The following is a 19,754-nucleotide window of genomic DNA, read 5'->3' as shown; positions in this document are numbered from 1 at the left end:
CATTTAATAGCCAATTCCATTAAATGTGGTGTGGTCGGACTGTTGCCTAGCCTATATTTTAAATAGCCTATGTTTCCTTGTGTGTGTGCAAGTTATGAGTGTGTGTGGGGGGGCTGCATTGTAGATGTTAGGCTATGTGTTTACATATAGGCCAGGGTGTGAAATATGAATTCCTTAACTTTGACATGAAGCAATCTTGTGTATGTCGTCTGTAGCTCTGACTAGTTAGAACAATAGATTACTTTACCCAAAGCTGTTTTGAACATGTTGCACTTGACACAAAGTGGACTAGGGGTCATTGAATTAGAAGATCAATCGTTGGCTGGAATGAGAAAACTGCTAATACAAAAACTCATTGTAGAAAACTGACAACAATAGAAAACGGACGACATCCTAATAAAAGTCTGTTACATACCAATTCCCTTCCTGTTATTGAGATTAATTAGAATGCACATGCAGGATTGTATTCAAGGTAGCAAAGTAAACACTATCACACTCCACTAGCAGTTTAAGGGTTATGTAAGTGGGGCATCCTGAACAGGTTGTTGTGAGTGTGCTTGTGAGTGTGCTTGTGTGTACAAAAACAGGAACACTGAAACAAAAGAAGGGAGGGATGGATGGATGGAAGGTGTTTCCAATCATTCATTCTTCAGATGGCTATGACCAATGTCACTCCAGCTGCAGGTTACATTGTTATTGTGACAATAAGTGCCACAAAACTCCATTCTGGACATTCCAGTTCAGCTACATACATGCATTCACAGTGAACTTGGAACAGGGTTATTAGGTAAGATGTCATGGGGATTCTATCACATGTGGGCCTACGGCCAATGCCAAACTACCACCTTTTCGTTTAGCTAGGAAATGTATTTGTGTATTCATTTTTCTACTCTTTTGAATCTAATTAAGCTTGGGGCCATGATTAGGCCATAACGTGTTGAAGGTATTTGAAAACAATTATACTTAACTTACATACAACTGTATCAATAGCCTACTTCGTCTCAACACTGGTCGTATATAAAAGTGGCCTACAGAGTTGGTAGTAGGCCTACTACATCGGTCATCACTCATCACCCATCAGAGGTGTGAAATAGCGGGCAAAGTAGGCTACTTTCGGGGAGAAACTTAAAGGGAAAATTGAGTAGTATGAGCGTCTTCATCGCGAAATGTAAATAAATTACAGGTATGGGTTGGCTTGTAAGACAGTGGTTTTGCGAGCCTTGTTTATTAGGTTATGGATGAAACTGGAGCCTTTTTCTGTTGGCACACCTACCTGCATCACCTGCAAACGACGATTGAGTGACGTAGTGACATGCTATGTAAAAAATGGGAGGAAACGCTTTGGGAAGTCAGTTGTCGAGTGATTTCAGGTCAGACGGTTCTCGTGTTGGATTACTCAAGTTTCAGGTAAGGAGATTCTTTGATACCCTACAGTCAAACTTACTTTGAATGTATATTTTTTGCATCAAACTCGTTTGGTTGAAACTGCAGTTTGATTTTATTTGAACGTATTTTCGATAAATGTTTGATTTAGTTTGACAGCGTTTTCCATCTGAGAACTAATACTAGTCTACTATCCACCAAAATAAATGTTATCTTATCTGTTATAGGCAATCCTTAGACTCCTAGTTTGCAAGCAAACGTTCAACTAGTGTTAATTTGTTGTAACACTACAACAAGTACTTTCTTGTACTCTTGCCGCATGTCCATGTCTTAAGAATGACGCCCTACTGACTAAAACTGACTTTAGTCTTCAACGGTGTTTTAATACAACGCGCCTCTGCAAAATCCAGACGCTCTCATTCTTAGCCAAGTCTAAAATGTATCTTTCCCCATCAAACAATACGTTTAGACAAGTTCTTAAATGACCCCTTCATATTCCCAACTTGATATTACAAATTAGATTATTCAGACGATTTCTTTACTTGAAGTTAACTTGCAGATGGTGTTTTGCCTTGAACAAGTCTTTATAAGGCCTCCTATTTATGGGACGCTACCCGCTGGGTCGTTTCTTCCGTAGTCCATCTGTAAGGATGGGTTGTGTGGTTTCTGAATACTACCCTCCTGTACATTACTCCTACTTGATTAACATGGTCAAGGACTTAAGGAGTCAGACACACAAGTACATGACTCCTGCAACCAGACAGAGACTCCTGTGTGTAGGTGTGTGTGTGTCTGTGCACTGCATGTTGTTCAGGCACATTCTTGAGGGAGAGCAGAAACCAGTCTGGTCAGCCTCCACCTCATCTCCCAGAATACCCAGCAGTTTTTGCGGCTGTGATGGTGTAGAAACCTGGTGATGTAGTGGTTTTAGGAGGTTTAGTCTCCTCAATCTAAAACGTAAATATCACACACCCTTCCTGGGACATAGAGGGGATTATTGATCAGGGGAGATCTTATCAAATGATTTGGTTATAGATCCTGCTGTTTTGTGGATCAAAAACAGCTGGTTGATTATCTTGATACTTGCATATCATCCAGCCCTCTCTCTGCTCAGAAGAAGCACTCTCTTACTAGTCTTTGTGTTTCTGGACCACATTTTGAAACCCACGCAAGCAAAGACAATAATTTGACCTGGAGGCTGTATTTAGTTTTGGTAGGTCCCCATGTCACCGTACTTGTTAGACCGCATATTCAAAATTGTGATTGTTTTGAGTCATTCCACCAAGTCGTCATCCAGTCTAATTACGACTTTTCATAAAACATGTTATTCGGCGTTTGTCTAGGAACCATAGAATAAAGAATCCCACCGTTAGATGGATATACTTGACTGCATATTTATAAATGCTCCAATCCTTTTAGTAAACTTTGGACAGTTGCTGCCGATTTCTCTATTTACTGATTCATTAAATGAGGGGGGGAACCTCAGTTCTTGGCAACGTTAAGTTAGGAGTTCAGAATTGGCATGAGTTCCAGGGAACGGAAACTCATTCATCACCTTTTGTGGCCAAGAAGGTCTACAGTGTATTTAGGAGGTTTATTATATTTTAAATGATCATAGGTGTAATCTGTTGTTAGTACAAGTGCACTGATGCGTTTTTGTCATAAGGAATTATTGAAAGTGATTTTCAATAATCAGCATATTTATCATCCTGATAATGTGATGTTCGGTTACCCATAGCCACAGGATGGTGAGTTTGCTGCAAAGCACGTAGGGAATGTGGGATTCTGGTTCTGATATCTGTCCTTCGGTGATGTAAATACCCTTTCGCCCGAGATACATTTTCGATTGTATGATTACTGGGCTCCAATGTTATGTGTCATGGAATGGGTTGTGTGAGATGCTGGTATTCTTGGTTGTCAAAGCCTTTAGATTGCTTTTCACCTGAAGTGGTTCATACTATCGGGGTGTGTGTGTGTGTGTGTGTTACCTTCTTTCAGTCCAAGCCCCACCCAGAAACCAGCCCATTTCAAATGCAACAGATGAGTTCCGCAAAACACTGGTGTGACACCAGAGGCACAATATCTTTCTCTCAATGAAATAACGCAAAATAAAATCTTGTCTCTGGGCATGGCCTCCATTTTCCCCAGTCAGCGAGCAGGATATCGCCTTGTATTCATTGTCTGTCCGTTGCTTCAGATAAAGCACTAGTTTCACCAAAAACAGATGACAATGAACGATAAGTTCATGTTCAAGATTTGATCAAGGCTTAGCGGCATGTTGACGGACATTTAGTGCTGTGGCCTGCTGAGTGACGTTTTAGTAAAGGCTGTCTCTCTGCATTCCTTTTGATTCTCTGTACACGTAAGCCTCTCAACTTCTCCCTGAAAGGCAGCATTGCTTTCCTCTCCTGAACACAACTTCTGCCTGGTTTTGGAAGCATCAACTTTTGTGATACTACCAACAATTCAGCTTTTAATTTCATTTTTAATCAATGTTACTGTGATGTAGTTATTTGAAGCTTGTCTTTATTGGTATGAGCAGGTGAATAATTATGGGAGCTCGTTATTTACTTAAACACCTACAACACCACCTGAGGTTTTCGCTTGAGTTTATTGTAATTTAAATGTTGTTTTATTCCACAGTATCCTACCATGAGAGCAAGCCTCGCCTGAAGCCACGTTTACTTTGTTGCCTTATTCAGCCAATCCCGACGATGGACCATCACGAGTTCACGCCCCCTCTCAATAGCAGCCAATCCGTGATAAGTGGGATGGACAGGTCCCCTGCTATGGCTTTCAAACCTGGCCACTCACGGAGCGGCAGTTCTGGCTCCTCCCGACACTCTCGCCAGGTAAGGCATGTGAACCGTTCAGGATAAAGTGAACCGTTCAGGATAAAGTGAACCGTTCAGGATAAAGTGAACCGTTCAGGATAAAGTGAACCGTTCAGGATAATGTATGTCTGTACTGTCTGGGGCATACGTTCAGGTCTGTGGTGTGGATGATGTTTCTAGTAAGTGCTTGTTCCTCAGCTTGTGAGGTGAAAGGTTGCCCCCCCCCCCCCCCCCCCCCCCCATTACTTTGACTTTAAGACTTTCTATAAGATGGCTATATATTAAAGGCCCCCTTGTGGAAACCAAATGCCGGCTCATGCGATTCCTTCTGGAGCCGAGCCTGATGAGGTAAAGGATGGTAGACGGTGACTTGTCGATGCATAACTAGGTGTACACACTGCAAAGTCTGTAATAAAGGGTGAACCTCCATCTTTCGTGGTAGCGTGGCTGTCTAGGAACGGGCTCTAGGCCGTAAACCTCACTTCCTGGTTCCCCCTCCTAACCCCCCTCCTTCAAATTGAATCTAGCTTTTATTTGTGGTCCAAGCAATGTCACCCAAGGCTTTGCCCACCACGCCCATAGACCTTCTTCCTCTCCTTCCTCTGCAGACGTCTCGTAACTGGGAGGTGATGGAGGACCTCCAGGTGGACGTGGCCCAGGCGCCTAGCACGGAGCTGGACCTCAGCATCCCTGGCATCTGTGAGGGCTTTCTCATGAAGAAGAGGAAGTACCCGATAAAGGGCTGGCACAAGGTAACCAGAACCCTTCCGCACCGGGAGCCTTTTGGAGCCATGTCACCTGGTAACCTCACCCCGGATGAAAACATACTGTTTTTCTTTCTTTTTTTCTTTTTAGAGGTACTTCCATTTGGAGAAGGGGATCCTTAAGTATTCCAAAACACAGCACGATGTATGTATGCTCCACACACACATATATAATCACACACACCTAATACTCTGGAACTCATGACTTGGGAGGCTTGGCTTGACCAGCCTGCGAGCTAGGAAACGCTGATTGTGACCTTCTGGAATGTTCCTCCTCTCCAGATCCTGAAAGGGAAGCTCCATGGCTCCCTGGACGTCAGTCTAGCCGTCATGTCCATCAACAAGAAGTCCAAGCGGATTGATCTGGACGCCGGAGACAGCTTGTACCACATGAAGGTAAGAGGGGCTATAACCGTGCTTGCCTTGTCTACAGTTATTGTGATTGTAATACTCTTGTTGAAGCCTGTTTTGGATGAACCGGTTCAGTGTGCTGTCACAGCCTGGCAAGGCATTACAAATGGTAGAATGATATTTCAGGTTTTTCATGATACGCTTACGATCGGATAGGACGCCGTTTCTTTTCATCCCGACCGCAAGCTCTCCTGAAAGACGATCTTCTGTCTCTCCTGCCAGGCCAGTTTCGGTCTCGACTCTCAGTTTCCGTCTCGACCCATGTCCATTTCCTTCTCTCCCTACCAGGCCAAGAGCCACGACCTGTTCTACATCTGGCTGACCAAGCTGTGTGCCCACCGCAGCTTCAAGAAGAACGAGGCCATGAGCGTCCACCACGGCGTGCTTCACGCGCTCTCTGCGGGCAACGGCTCCCTGCCGGCCATGGCCAGCCTAGCCCAGAGGACCAGGGCCGTGCCCAGCATGGTGAGTGGATACCAGAGCAGGGGCTAGAACTTACACCAACTGAAAAGTCAGTTGGAGAGTTCAATGGGGTTTCCCCCCCCCCCCCCCCCAGTGTGTGGTAGGAGGCGATGTTCCTGCTTATTGACCTGGTGTCAGTGGGCGTGTCTGTGCTCTTGTTTTGTCTCGGTGCAGGCTCAGTACGCCAGCTCCATGTCGGGGTACCAGGCTGAGGTGGAGACGCCGGCCCCGGCTGCTCCTGGGGTGAACAGCAAGGTGTCGGCCTGGCTGCAGCAGACGCACGAGGCCGACGCCTGCTCTCAGGGTAAGACAGTGGGCCCTCACGCCCCCTCGCCTGCATGGTGAGACTCTCTCTCTCCTGCATGGTGACACTCTCTCCTGCATGGTGACACCCACACCTGCATGGTGACACTCTCTCCTGCATGGTGACACCCACACCTGCATGGTGACACTCTCTCCTGCATGGTGACACCCACACCTGCATGGTGACACTCTCTCCTGCATGGTGACACCCACATCTGCATGGTGACACCCACATCTGCATGGTGACACCCACAGCTGCATGGTGACACTCTCTCCTGCATGGTGACACTCTCTCTCCTGCATGGTGACACTTTCTCCTGCATGGTGACACTATCTTACCTGCATGGTGACACTCTCTCTCCTGCATGGTGACACCCACAGCTCCATGGTGACACTCTCTCTCCTGCATGGTGACACTTTCTCCTGCATGGTGACACCCACAGCTGCATGGTGGCACTCTCTCTCCTGCATGGTGACACCCACAGCTCCATGGTGACACTGTCTGACTGTTGTTTCTCCTCCAGAGCTGGCTCGCTGTCAGCTGGACCTGACCGAGCTGGCCCAGCTCAGCCAGAGGCTGCAGTGGTTGGAGGCAGACCTGCCCATCACCGACACAGACCTGGAGCGCCGGATTAGCATGCAGGTATGCTAGAAGTCCCCGTTGAGCTAAAGTCCCGTCTGCCGCCGTAGGCCGAACTCGCTGCCTTCTTGTCTCTTTTACAATATCTTACTCAACACGCTGCCTTCTTGTCTCTTTTAGAATATCTTACTGGAGAAGCCTGAGAAGCCGAAGAAGCCAAAGGCAGGAAAGATGTTTGGTCACTCGCGCACCCTGTCGAGAGGGGAGAATCTCGGCATGGTAAGCGAGGCCGTGGTTGACGCTCTGCCTCGGCCAATCTTTTGGATTTGTCATGTGAAACATTTACCGGATTGGGGACAAGAAGTTTAGCCTGGCTCTGCCCTCCTACGTACTTCCGCTCAATTTTCACTTTGCTTCTGTACTATGTCTGGCCATGAGGTACGTAAGTCAGATGTCTCCTGTAAATTTTCTACCGGCCAATCAGCGAACAGAGAACAATGACGTTGATTTTGTGCGCTAGTTGTAGTTCCGTAATAGCAGCGGAGAAAGATGCGAGCGAATCCATTCGGTCCGTTGTGACAACGCTGCCGAAAATCCATAAGCCAAAGCTGGAGCAAGAACAAGTTTTGTTGGTGGCCATGATGTTGTGGCCCTCCTCCCCACGGGGTTCGGGAACAGTTAGATTTTCCAGCTACGGCAGCTAGCTCTGTTACAGTAGTGGTGAAGGAGTTGGCTAAAGTAAGGCGAACACTAGCGATTGGTTATTGCAGATCAGAGTGGCTCTGGGCAGATCCAATAGTTTTAAACTTCAACAGAGTACAAGGAAGTCAACGCTTGTCAATGGAGCGAGCCCAGACTCTTTGTACGAGAGTCATGGTTAGGGCCAGGCTACAAGAAGTGTCCCGGGAGTTGTAGAACAAGGCCGGTTGGCCCCTCCTCTTCCCTCCCCCACCCGCCGACTTCCTTTCTCCCCCCTCAGCTATCCACAAACAACCTGAGTGTCTCCAGTGGCAACCACCTGGGGAGGTCCATGCAGTCCATCCCTGACTACGTCTTCACCCAGCTCTCCAAACCTCCTGTTACCTCCCCAGAGGCCAAGAAACTGCAGCAGGACATTTGCGCTGTGTCCCAGAGAAGTACGATTATGATCCAAATCTTGGGGGAAGGGGGGGGGGTATATTCTAAACTAATGAAAAGGGTTTTGTATTGTGCACAATCGGTGTTGAATTGTGTAAATATCCTTTTGTTGTAGTTCGGTTTAGGGTTGGACAGGCCTTGGGTGGTGAGTAACGTTTCTCTCTCTCTCTCTCTGTCCCTCTCTTTCTCGCTCTCCCTCCACAGTCCACGCCTCGCTGAAGTCTGTTCACGAGGCTCTGACTCTGGAGCGAGAGAGGGTCCGTCAGGCGTGGACTGGACCAGACCTGCGCCAGTCCACCTCCCAGCAGCTGGCCACCCTCTGCAGCACTATGTCTGAGGTGAGACACACACACACACTCGTACAGTCAGTCACTCACACACTCAGTCTAACGCTTATTGCACTTAAAGAAACCCATATTGGTTTTGGTTTGAAGTGGACGTTCCCTTTTGAGTGTGTTTTATTAGTGAAAGAAGGAACTAGAAAAGGTATTACATGGTTTAGCTGTTCCTCGTTGTGTTCAACGGCTCCAGGTAGTGACTAGTAGAACAGGTAGCTGAGGCACTCCTGCATTTGAGTGCCCCACAAAAGTAGTCTGAATACTCTGCTGACGTTTCTGTCGACCACACCTCTGGCTCTAGCTGTCGCCGTCTCTCTTTATGTGTGTGTCTCTCTCTCACACTCACTCACACACACAAATCTCCCTTCTAGCCTGTTGGTACTCCTGTGGGGAACTAGTCAGAACAGGTTTTGCTCGTTCTGGAGTAGTGTGGGCCTGGAAGTTTGCGTTACTATCAGTCATGGGCGGGTCTGGTCTGGTAGGAGGCCAGCCGGGAGCTGACACGATGGAACAACACAAGCATGTTTCAAACAGACACGTAGAAAGACACAGATATATGACTTGGTCTCTCCCTCCAACTGAAAGTTCATTGAACAATACAGTTTTTCTGTAAGTTGCCGTCTTTCACGTCACTTTGTTTACCTGTGTGGTCGTGCACTCACAACATGTGAACTTTAGGGGTAGCATTTTTTATGCCTGCTTTCCCCTTAGACAAATAACTCTAATGAGCTTGTCTTAAACATCTTCTGTGTGTATGTGGGGTTGAAATGCGTCTGTATATTGTGTGTGTGTGTCTAGCTTGAGGTGCAGTCTCGTCTGACCAAAGTGCACACCCTCTCCTTGTCCTCTGATTCCACTGAGGAGTCCTACTCTACCGTTCGTCAGGACCAGGTGTGTGTGTGTTGTACCACATGTGACTGTGTGCATGCTGACACTGTCCTAATCACTGGCCCGTTTCTGTTTCCACCCCCCACCTCCTGCTGTGAGGGTTTGTGTCTGTGATGTCTCTCATTCAAACCACCCGGTCTCCCCTCCTCTGGTCTTTCTCTGCTCTGTCCTCTCCCAGACGACACCCTCTATGAACCGCCACCCGCACCGCACCCCCTCCGTGGCCGAGTCCATGGCGGAGTACTTCGACGCCAACGAGGTCATCGTGTGCGAGACGTCGTCGGAGAACGAGGCGTCCGACGAATCGGGCCTGAGTGACGTCACCACGACAAGCACCTCGGAGCCGGAGGATGCGCATGGTGAGACGTCCTCTTGCTGCTGTGCAGGTCACCCTGCGACCCTGTCATTGATACCCTCTCGACCCTGCGATCCTGTCACTGATACCCACCCCCCTACCCTCCCCACCCTGTCACTTACACCCACCCCCCTACCCTCCTCATCTTGTCGCTAACACCCACATCGCCACACTGTCACAGGACCTGAGACACTCATTTCCACAAGGCTGTAACAATGTGCACGGTCAATTCCCCCCCCCCCCCTTTACCAACCCTACCTGACTGACCTCTTCTCTGTACAGCCACCAACCAGTACCGCGCCAGCCTTTCCAAAGCAACAGACATGCCCGTTGCCGTGCCCACCAACACAGGCCGTCGGACCGCCCTGGCAGCCCACTGCACGGACAACAGCCACATCGGCATCATGACCATCCTGTACAACAACATCGGCAAGGACCTGTCGCGCGTGTCCATGCCGGTCGCCCTGAACGAGCCCCTCTGCCTGTTGCAGAGGGTGAGTGAGGAGCTGGAGTACTCCGAGTTGCTGGACATCGCCAACCGCACGGACGACCCCTTCGAGAGGATGGTGAGCGGGCCGAAGCGGTGTCTGAAAGTTTGATGTTGATCTACTCCTGTTTTATTGACGTCTGTTTGTCAAGTTCAAGTGTGTTGTTGTTGCTAAGATACAGAAGGATGTTCTCTGCCATTTTGTCAGGTTTTGGTGGGGTTATTATGGAAACTTGTCCCTTGTGGTTTGGGCTGTGTGTGTGTGCCTTCTCTGGCTATACCTGGCCATAGTTGTTTTTTAAGTGTGTGTCCATCTCAGGTGTACATGGGAGTGTTCTCCATCTCTGGCTATGCCTGGGCTTCCTGGCGTAACCGCTACAAACCCTTCAACCCTGTCCTGGGGGAGACCTACGAGAGCCACCGTGAGGAGCGCGGCTTCCGCTACGTCAGCGAGCAGGTAGCCCAGTGTCACTTCTCTGTGTGTGTGTGTGTGCATTTAATTATTGGTAGCTATAGTTGCAGGTATTGAGGAGTTCAGTTGAAGCTGTCTGACTTTGTAACTCTTAATCCAACAATTTGATGATGCGTTCTCAGGTGAGCCATCACCCTCCCATCTCGGCTTGTCACGCCCAGTCTGAGAACTTCACCTTCTGGCAAGGTAAGCTCGCCTCCTCCGCTAGCCTCCTCCGCTAGGAATGCAGGGAGGGCAATCTTCCTGCTTTTCGTGCCTCTGGTATGTTGACAACACTGCATCTCTCCCTGTGCTTGTCCCTCAGACCAGAGATGGAAGAACAAGTTCTGGGGGAAGTCCATGGAGATCATCTCCTCTGGACCTGTCAACGTTACCCTGCCCAAGTAAGGGTTTATTTACATTTAGTCATTTAGCAGAAGCTCTTTATGAGTTTATGTTCAATTATGTATTTTTGGGCAGTTTTAAGTGGTATTGGACACAAGGCTAAGCTTGTGGCTAAGGCGCTACGTGGCTAAGGCGCTACGTGGCTAAGGCGCTACGTGGCTAAGGCGCTACGTGGCTAAGGCGCTAAAGGCCCGTGTTGTGCAGGTACGGGGACCACTACGAGTGGAACAAGGTGGTGAGCTGCGTCCACAACGTGCTGAGTCAGCAGAGGTATCTGGAGCACTACGGAGAGGTGACCATCAAGAACAACAAGAGCGACGACTGCACCTGCAAGATCACCTTTGTCAAGGTGACACACACACACCTCGTTCGGTTGAAATCTGACAGTGCATAGTGTGACATGGCTAGTCTGAAGATTAGTGTTTTAATAGGAGCAATAACATATTGATCATATCAGCTTCTGTGTTGGAGTCATCGCTTCCGTGTTTTTTGTCCTTGCTAGTCCCGCTACTGGGGTTCTGACAACAACAAGAATGAGGTCCAGGGGACGGTGCTGAACCGGGCCGGTGAGGTGGTCCATCGCTTCGGAGGCCTGTGGCACGAGGGCATGTTCTGTGACACGCTGCCCACCCCCAAGTGTATCTGGAAGCCCAGTGAGTCCCAACGTGATCGAGATCTTTTGAGGTTTTGGATACAATTAAAATAATTTCCTGTGACGGTCCATTTTCTAATGCCGTGTCATTTCCTGTGCAGACACGCAGCCGGACGACCATGTGCACTACTACGGCTTCTCCAGCTACGCCCGGGAGCTGAACGAGAGGTGACTAGGCCACCACGTGGGGGTCAGGGACCTGGAGGCCTGTTCCATTAAGAGAGTTTACGGAATAAGTCAGGCTTATGTCAGGGGAAAGTAACTGGCATAAGCCTGGCTTATTTGGTCAACTCGCTTTGTGGAACAGGCCCCCTGGTGGATGTAGGCCGTAGACTGATCAGGTCGATGCTGAAGCTGTCTTTTCCCACCCCAGGCTGCTGGAGGAGGGCAGGGTAGCGGAGGCGGACAAGAAGAAGGACGAGGTGGAGGAGAAGCAGAGGGAGAGGAGGAAGGAGATGGCCAAGACAGGAGAGGAGCACCAGCCACGATTCTTCACGTAAGTTCTCTCCTAACAGCCCCTTACCGGGGTTACACCGGACAGGCCACAGTTCCTTTTTGAATGAAACTTGACCCAGCCATTGAACAACTGGAAAAAAAAGCTAATCTCCCTTCTCCTCCTTGTGTTTAGTAAAACCCTGGATGAACAGGGCAGGGAGGTGTGGGTGAACAACGGGACCTACTGGAAGCTGAGGGAGCAGCCTGGCTTCGCCAACACAAAGAACCTGGACCTGTGGTAGGAGCTAGCTCTAGCCTAGCCTAGCTCTAGCCTAGCCTAGCACTAGCCTAGCACTAGCCTAGCCGCCCAGCAATTCTGAGCCCCAGACCCCAATGCTGAGCAGCCTGGCTAGGCCACCAACACCCTGGATCCGCTGCTCCAGGAACTGCTACTTATTCTGCCCACTGTGCGGACGGGGAGGGTGGGGAGAGGAAACTCAGTTTGGTCGCATGGATGAACCCCTCCAGGAGTCCATATGTGGAGGGGCCATGATATGACCAGGGAAGATATGAGGAATTGAGGGTCTCCCCCCCCCCCCCCCCCCCCCCCCCTCCTTTGATTTGAGGTTCCCACACTGCTGCTGGGTTCTCCCTTTAGAACCCCTCGTCTCTCATGCGCCGTCAGCCCAGACTGTGGAACTGTGGATGGAGAACATCATTTCAGGAAGTTTAGAACACAGATCTCAGACCAACATGGTTGGTTTTACTGTTTTAGTTTTGACATTGTCTTAAATCCGACATCTCTTTCTTTTGAGTTGACTGCATGTTTGTAGAGATGCAAGTTTTGATCCTTTTACGGTACGTTTTGTATATTTAAACACTTTTACTTATTGACTTTCTAAGTCATTCCCGAGTATTTAATGGATAGGTATTGAAAACTCACTTGAGAAGGGAGAGACTGTGGCTTTGAGTGTGAAACTGATGGTGTGCGGGTTCCTCAGGGTTAAAACGGCTGACCTCCCTCATAACTGGTCTCACTGTAAATTGTATATTTAGTTGTAACTTACTTATCCTTGTTTTTGAATGACACAATGGTGTTCTAAATCCCCCAAACCGTTGGCTGACACATTTGCTCCTGTTCTACTAGGCCCAGGAGGGTCTTCGTTATGCTGGCTGTCTTTTTGTGTGTGCCCAAATGTGCTACTTAGGTCTCAAATCTAGTCCTTTGTCCAGAGTGAGTCAGTAAGTTTAAAGTAAGGGTCATCTTTTGGATCTTGCTATCTGTTGATACTATGACATGGATTTTTTATGGATGTTTCAACGATGGATAATGAGGAGAAGAGATCCATTTTCAAAATGTCTGTGTAAAACAAGTGGGGGAAATTAGACCTCCATATCAAATGTTCTATTGTGTAGTTCCAAATAAATATAAAATTAAAAATCACGTTGTGTTTTTCATTTATTCAAAGAGCCATGCCATGAGTGGTGTTACATCTTAACCATGTTATTTATGTGTCATTATTTAATTGAGTTGCACAGAAAACTGAAAGATGAATATTAAGGATAAGCTATATGTCATTACTCTACAAAACAAGTTGTGGGTCTAAATAAATCCTGCATATAAGATGTTGAGATGCAACAGTCAGAGAAAAAATAAAATAAAAAATAAAGTTAAGCTTGATTACGACAGCCTTTTTTCCATTTTGTGTTCTTAAAGGTCTTTTTTCAATGTCACCTCCCACCACCATGTTTGTCCAGTTCCCAGGAGCCCACAGTTCACTAGTAACATCTCGATTCAGTCTCTGCTGAATAGTTTGGAACACTTTGTCACTTCATCATGTCTTTGGATCGTCTCGAATGCGATGGGAATCGGGATTCGGATCGGCTGATCGTTTCTCACCAAGTGTCTGTCCAAGGTGTGTCACCGAGTCTCTAAACTTCTCTGACTGCTTCTCTACTGACCAAGACACACAGCTGCTGTCTTACTCTACTGACTGAGACACACAGCTGCTGTCCTGATCCCCCTAGTCTGCATCCCTGGATGGTTCAATCCCTGAAAGTGAATTTACAAATGAATCAACGTGAGGTACGTTATTGCCATACCCAGACCATCTCTTTTACAAGGTAGAGTAAGCTCCCTTCTACGGTTCAATCCTCCATTTTTAAAAGTCCAATTCCTTATTGTCCTTGTCTACTGTATTTTTCTTGCAAAGGGCGGGAGAAAATAGACGATGCGATACAGAAAATTGCCTGTAGTCTGTCGTCGCCGATGTCAGAGTTGAGGTGGGGAGGATATTAGGAGACGGGGCTAGCTGGTGTCGTGTTGACTGTGACAGAGTTTATACTGAGCGTGAAGATGGCAACCCAGAAATCTAGTTTCAAATAAACCTAGTGAGGTAAGCATGTCAAAGAAGACACCTGATCACATGGGGACTTCATGGAGTAATGCGACACAACCCCAAACATAGCCCTAAACTAGCATGGTCATGTTCACTATGGACTACTAGGTCTCAAACACTAGATTTCTCTCCTCTGCATTGAAGGTTCTGTATTGCAAAGAGGATCTGCAGTTGATATTGGCTTCTGGACGTGGTTTTGTTGTAGTCCCTGTTCTGTCCAGCAGGGGTCGGCGTGCTGATCTGAGGACGGCTTTTGCCGTTCCTCAAAGTTCCTCGTTTGACGGTGAGGGTGTCCAGGAAGTCTGGTTCTAGATCTGCCGTTCTGCCGCTAGATCTTGCTGTTCTCCAAGTGCGAGTCGATGTGTTTGATGAGGGCGTCGTCAGGGTAACCGGTGGGGAAGGTCAGCTGGCACAAAGGGCAGCTCCGGGCATTATTCTCCTCAGTCTCCATCCACAACTACAGACGAGACGACACTTGATCACGATACATTCCGTGACGATATATAAACACAAAGACATGGAATCAAAGACGGAATCGGAATGTTTACAAAGGGAGCCAGCCACTCACGTTGATGGAAGGCCAGGACTGGGCGTGGTCAGAGCTCAGGTAGGCGGGCAGGTGGCAGGTGAGCGTCGCAGGGCCCTCGGGGGAGGAGGAGAAGGAGGGGCGGGGCGGGGCTTCCCGGGCTGACCCCGCCCCTCCCAGTGTGCGTGGCGGGCTGGTGGCTGGAGAGGGACACGCCCAGTTCTCCTCCTCGTCCGAGGACTGGGGAGGGGTCACCAGGGGGGTGGGCTCCGGGGGGTCGTCAAGGCGACAGAAGTGATGCACCTGGAGGGGATGGGAGGTGGCAGGGCGTCAGATGCGGTGCTGAGTGTATTTTGGAATGTACATAAATCAAGTTTTGATTGATTTATCGACTGTGCATCGACTGTGCACTCTTGGTGAAGCAGTACTGTTTTATTGCGTACTACAAGCAAATAAGCATACAAATCAAAACGTCGTGATAAATGTCCAAACTGTCCCTGAGAACAGCCTGGATCTCAGACCCACCTCAGCAGACAGAGGGAAGCCCAGATCCAGAGCACGGTGGTGGGGACTGCTGTTCAGACTGCTACCACCTCCTCCACTGCCTCGTCCTCCTCCTCCCGCTCCTCCCCCACCGCTGTGGGCTGAGGCCGGGCGAGCCAGCCCCGCCAGGGAGCCCCTGAGGGGCCGCGAGTAGCCCCCCATCTCCCCCAGGGGCCTGGGCTTGGGCAAGGTGGACACCGGGTCCCTCAGCAGCCTGGGGGGAGGCCTCTGGTAGGCCGAGGGGTCCGCCACCTCCGAGTAGCTGCGCCGGCCCTGGAAGCGAGCCCGCAGACGGTGGCTGGCGGGCCGACAGGAGTAGGAGGCGGGGCCGTCGCTGTTGGGGGAGAGCGGGGGGCGAGGGAGAGGGGCGCAGGCGGTCCGGAGACGGCCGCTGGGAGGTGGGGGAGCGCCGCTGGGGAGCTGGAGAGTGTCTGAGGACTGTGGGGTGGGAGAGGAGAGGGAGAGAGAGAAGAGAGGGGAGAGAGAGGGGAGAGAGAGGAGAGAGAGGGGAGAGAGGGGAGAAGAGAGAGAGAGGGGAGAGAGGAGAGAGAGGGGAGAAGAGAGAGAGAGGGGAGAGAGGAGAGAGAGGGGAGAGAGAGGGGAGAGAGAGGGAGAGAGAGGAGAGAGAGGGGAAAGAGGAAAGAGAGGAGAGAGAGGGGAGAGAGAGGGGAAAGAGAGGGAGAGAGGGGAGAAGAGAGAGAGGAGAGAGAGGAGAGAGAGGGGAGAGAGGAGAGAGAGGGGAGAGAGAGGAAGAGAGGGGAGGAGAGAGAGAGGAGAGAGAGGGGAGAGAGAAGAGAGAGGGGAGAGAGAGGAGAGAGAGAGAGACAGAGAGAGAGAGAGAGAGAGAGAGAGGAGAGAGAGAGGAGAGGAGAGAGGAGAGAGGAGAGAGAGGAGAGAGAGAGACATGTTTACGCACGTCACATGTCATGTGATGATACAGAGGTGTGTATCATCATACATATGAGTCAGAGGTGACTGATGGGGGGGGCTTGTGATTGGCTGTCAGACTGGCCTGGTGGTATCTGCTCCTGGGAAACCTTGCTGAGGATCTCCGTCTGATTGGCTGCCAGGGTGCGGACCCTGCCCAGTTCCTCGGTGAGCTCTGTGTAGGCCAGGGCCAGGTTCACCCTGCACAACAAACACACCAGCATCATTCAGCCTTCTCAGCTAGCTCTGGAGACCACCAAATCATCCTGGGCACTTCTGAGATGAAAGAGGCATGTTCTTCATCATGTTCAGACAGGATATGTTCACACCACATTATTCCTTCTGATGATGGCTAACAGGAAGCTGTCACTCACTGCTCATCTCCCGCCTTTTTGATCCACGCCACGTCGCAGTGCTCACAGGGTGTAACCATCTCCTGAGAGGGGAACAGACGTCAAACTACCACTATCTACTGTTGTGATTGTGTGTGTGTGTCTCTGTCCCAGTGTGTGTGTGTGGGCGTGTAACCTGTCTCTGGGCCTCCTGCTGCATCCTTTGCAGCTCCTCCTTCAGCTCCTTCTCCCTCTGGCACGCCCCCTGCACCTGATGGAGCGCCCCCTCCAGCTCCGCCTCCAGCCTCTGCAGCTTCAGATCCGACAGGGCGTCCAGGCTGCGGGAGCTCTGCAGGGTTGGACCACGCCCCTCGGCCCCTGGGGGGCACGGACGCACACACACACACACACACGCACACACATACAGACACACATACAGACACACACACTTCAGATGGTGTTTTGGGAGTTGTAGAGTGTGTGGGAAGCAGAAGGCGTCCTGGCGTCTCACCGCGGGGCACGTCCAGGCTGGCGTGGAGATGGAGGTACTGGACGTCCTTACTGCGCATCTGAGAGCTGAGCTTCTGCATGGAGCCCTCCCTCTGCCTCAGAGCCAGCTCCAGAGCCCGGATACGAGCCACGTGCTGCTCTGCTAGCGTGGTCTGGCACACACACGCACGCACAGATGCACACAGATGCACACACACACACACACGCAGAGATGCACATGCACACATGTGAATATCACAATAATCAGATCCCGGTCTGTGTCAGCAGTACCCCGGGCCTCCAGAGGGGGGCGGGGGTTTCTCCCAGTCTCACCATCTGGTCCAGGTCTCTCTGGACGTTGCTCTTCTCCATGTGGATCTTCTCGTACGCCTGGATCACATCCTCCAGTCTCTCCTCACGCTCCTTACTCTTCTGGAGCTGGGGGGGAGGGTGGGGGAGGAGAGGAGAGGAGAGGAGAAGAGAGGGAGGGGAGGGGAGGGGAGGGGAGGGGAGGGGAGGGGAGAGGAGAGGAGGAGAGGAGAGGAGAGGAGAGGAGAGGAGAGGAGAGGAGAGGAGGAGAGGAGAGGAGAGGAGAGGAGAGGGGAGGGGAGGAGAGGAGAGGGGAGGAGAGGAGAGGGGAGGGGAGGGGAGGAAAAACAGGAAAGAAGAGCAGCAAGTGATGTGTCGCAGTTTTCTTTTCTTTTAGCAGAGAGCCCTGAACTCACTCTGCTGACCTGAGAGCCATCCTCCTTTCTCTCCCCCACCCTTCCACTCTCTTTCTCCTCATGTAATAACCACAAGGGATTGGAATCTTATGGTACCTCACGATTCAATTCGAATCGATTCTTGGGGTCACGATTCGATTAAAAATAGAAATTTGTGAATCGCTAGAAGACTTAATCGCGATTCGAATGTGAATCCATTTTTTCCACCACCCCCAATAACCATCCTCTTCTCCTTTCTCATCACTGCTTACCTGACCATGTATAGTTTTAAGGTGTGTAGTTGCCGGGTGCAACTGTATTGCGTATTGATTGGTCTTGATGTTCTTTACAGGGATAAACTGCAATATGATTCCACTAACTCCACATACTCCAAGACCAGTTTCCCTTTGGGGACAGTGGGGTTGAATGTTGTCTCTGCTGGGTATCGTACCTCCTGAGTGAGGGAGTTGACTCTCTGCTGCAGGTTGGTGGTCTCAGACTGCAGGAGGCTGGCGTCCTTGGGGTCACGGGGGTAGCACACGCTCCTGTCCTCACCAAACTCACTGATCACAGGGAACTGGGAGGGGAGGGGAGGCAAAGGGAGGAGAGGAAATTGAGACAGAACGGTTGCAAAGATGAAAGAGGTATAAAAAGAAAAGCAAAAGGAGGAAGTGTGTGGGTTTGATAGCACGGTGGAAATTTGATGGAGAAGAGACATGAAAGGAGAAGGATGAAAGACAACGGAAGGGGAAACTTCTTCCCCCCTGGGGATTAGGAATGGACTCGTGTCCCAGTTCAGGCGTGGGCCTTTCGCTCTAGAGGGAAGGTTCACTGTAGAGGAGTACACTCAAGAGCACAAACACTAGACCCAGCTGGCATTAGTATTGATCAACGAATTGAAACCTCTGTATCAGCCGGTATGTTAGTTGGACTAGGATGGTGTCGGGCCCATGTGTCAGTGAGGGATTCTGACAGTGGCTTTCAGCCCCTACCTTGACTTCATAGTTCTTCAGCTTTCTCTTGATGCTGCTGTTCTCTCGCTCCAGGCTGGCCAGCCGCGTCTTGATGTCGTGGTACGCGGCCGCCAGGGCGAAGTGGGAGGCGGGGTACATGTCCTCTTGGAGGGGCGGGGCCGACCAGACCACGCCCACTCCACAGCTGTCGTCCCTTAGCCCCTCCCCTCCGCCGAGCAGTCCCAGCTCTCCTCCAAACAGAGACTCCATGTGGTCAACCCCTCAGTGGTTACCTGGGTAGCAGGGAGAGAAAAATACCCCCCTTAGTGGTTACCTGGGTAACAAGGAGAGAAAAACACCCCCTTCAGTGGTTACCTGGGTAACAAGGAGAGAAAAAACACCCCCGTCAGTAGTTACCTGGGTAACAAAGAGAGAAAAACACCCCCCTCAGTAGTTACCTGGGTAACAAGGAGAGAACCCCCCCCCCCCCCCCTCAGTGGTTACCTGGGGAGCACAGAGAGGCAAGGAGGGTGTAGAAACCAAAAACACCCCTTAGTACCAACAGACTGACGGTTAAGGTGACATCACCTTTGTCAAGACTCGACTGTAGTCCACAGACAGACAGGCACAGACACCCTAACCCCAAAGGCCCTACGAACACACGACAGAGTGTCACGAGGCCTCCTCTACAGTATCTCAGCGACATGATGTCACCCACCGGCGGCCATGTTGGTTCCAGCCTCTTGGACAGTGACTCTCTCCGCCTGCCCAGGCAGGGGGGTGATAATGAGTCTCAAATGGCTGACCAGCGGGGGCTTGGCTTGGGTGACAGCCTGCGCCCACAGGAACCAATGTGTGGGGCGAGCGTGCCAACTGGCAAATGCCCTCCCTGGTCATCGCGGGCGCCGCGTGGGGCGACTGTCTCTACTGGTCAGTCCATCTGCCACGTCCTTCCTGCCCACTCCTCATTGGCTGTTGCCATGGTGACGGGAGCAT

The 19,754-nt window shown here is 50.4% G+C and overlaps 2 protein-coding genes across 4 annotated transcripts; one reads left to right on the top strand and one right to left on the bottom strand.

Moving 5' to 3' along the window:
• The first annotated feature begins 1,321 nt into the window (after positions 1-1,321).
• Positions 1,322-11,858, top strand: LOC124479544 (oxysterol-binding protein-related protein 6-like). Of its 3 annotated transcripts, none has more exons than XM_047038318.1 (20): positions 1,322-1,407; positions 4,027-4,235; positions 4,826-4,969; positions 5,073-5,126; positions 5,264-5,377; positions 5,681-5,857; positions 6,029-6,158; positions 6,682-6,800; positions 6,918-7,016; positions 7,717-7,873; positions 8,079-8,212; positions 9,011-9,103; positions 9,279-9,459; positions 9,738-10,021; positions 10,262-10,399; positions 10,537-10,600; positions 10,719-10,797; positions 11,003-11,147; positions 11,301-11,451; positions 11,552-11,858. In XM_047038318.1, the coding sequence occupies exons 2-20, from the start codon at positions 4,098-4,100 to the stop codon at positions 11,620-11,622; spliced, it is 2,472 nt and encodes an 823-aa protein (XP_046894274.1). In that variant the 5' UTR covers positions 1,322-1,407; positions 4,027-4,097; the 3' UTR covers positions 11,623-11,858. The 3 variants fall into 3 exon arrangements, with proteins under 3 accessions (XP_046894274.1, XP_046894276.1, XP_046894275.1); XM_047038319.1 differs by having other exon boundaries at positions 1,355-1,407; positions 4,086-4,235; XM_047038320.1 differs by lacking the exon at positions 9,011-9,103.
• Positions 11,859-12,475: 617 nt separating this feature from the next.
• On the bottom strand, positions 12,476-19,028 carry LOC124479545 (TANK-binding kinase 1-binding protein 1-like). The gene is given in 11 exon segments (XM_047038321.1): positions 12,476-14,741; positions 14,853-15,113; positions 15,336-15,707; positions 15,709-15,791; positions 16,366-16,481; positions 16,655-16,716; positions 16,809-16,990; positions 17,124-17,274; positions 17,435-17,539; positions 18,257-18,382; positions 18,798-19,028. Coding segments are annotated over 11 exon segments (1,818 nt in total). The 3' UTR covers positions 12,476-14,612.
• Positions 19,029-19,754: the final 726 nt, after the last annotated feature.

This window comes from Hypomesus transpacificus, chromosome 17 (genome assembly GCF_021917145.1).
Source record: "Hypomesus transpacificus isolate Combined female chromosome 17, fHypTra1, whole genome shotgun sequence".
NCBI lineage: Eukaryota > Metazoa > Chordata > Actinopteri > Osmeriformes > Osmeridae > Hypomesus > Hypomesus transpacificus.
Note: the sequence above shows the minus strand (reverse complement) of the source record. Positions and strands in the feature narration are given on the sequence as shown.

Bases quoted from the DNA above. Each gene is read 5' to 3' on its own strand.
- LOC124479544 (XM_047038318.1), top strand. From the start codon at position 4,098: ATGGACCATCACGAGTTCACGCCCCCTCTCAATAGCAGCCAATCCGTG. The intron at 5,378-5,680 runs GTAAGAGGGGCT...TCTCCCTACCAG, and splicing joins ACAGCTTGTACCACATGAAG to GCCAAGAGCCACGACCTGTT. The intron at 7,017-7,716 runs GTAAGCGAGGCC...CTCCCCCCTCAG, and splicing joins GAGGGGAGAATCTCGGCATG to CTATCCACAAACAACCTGAG.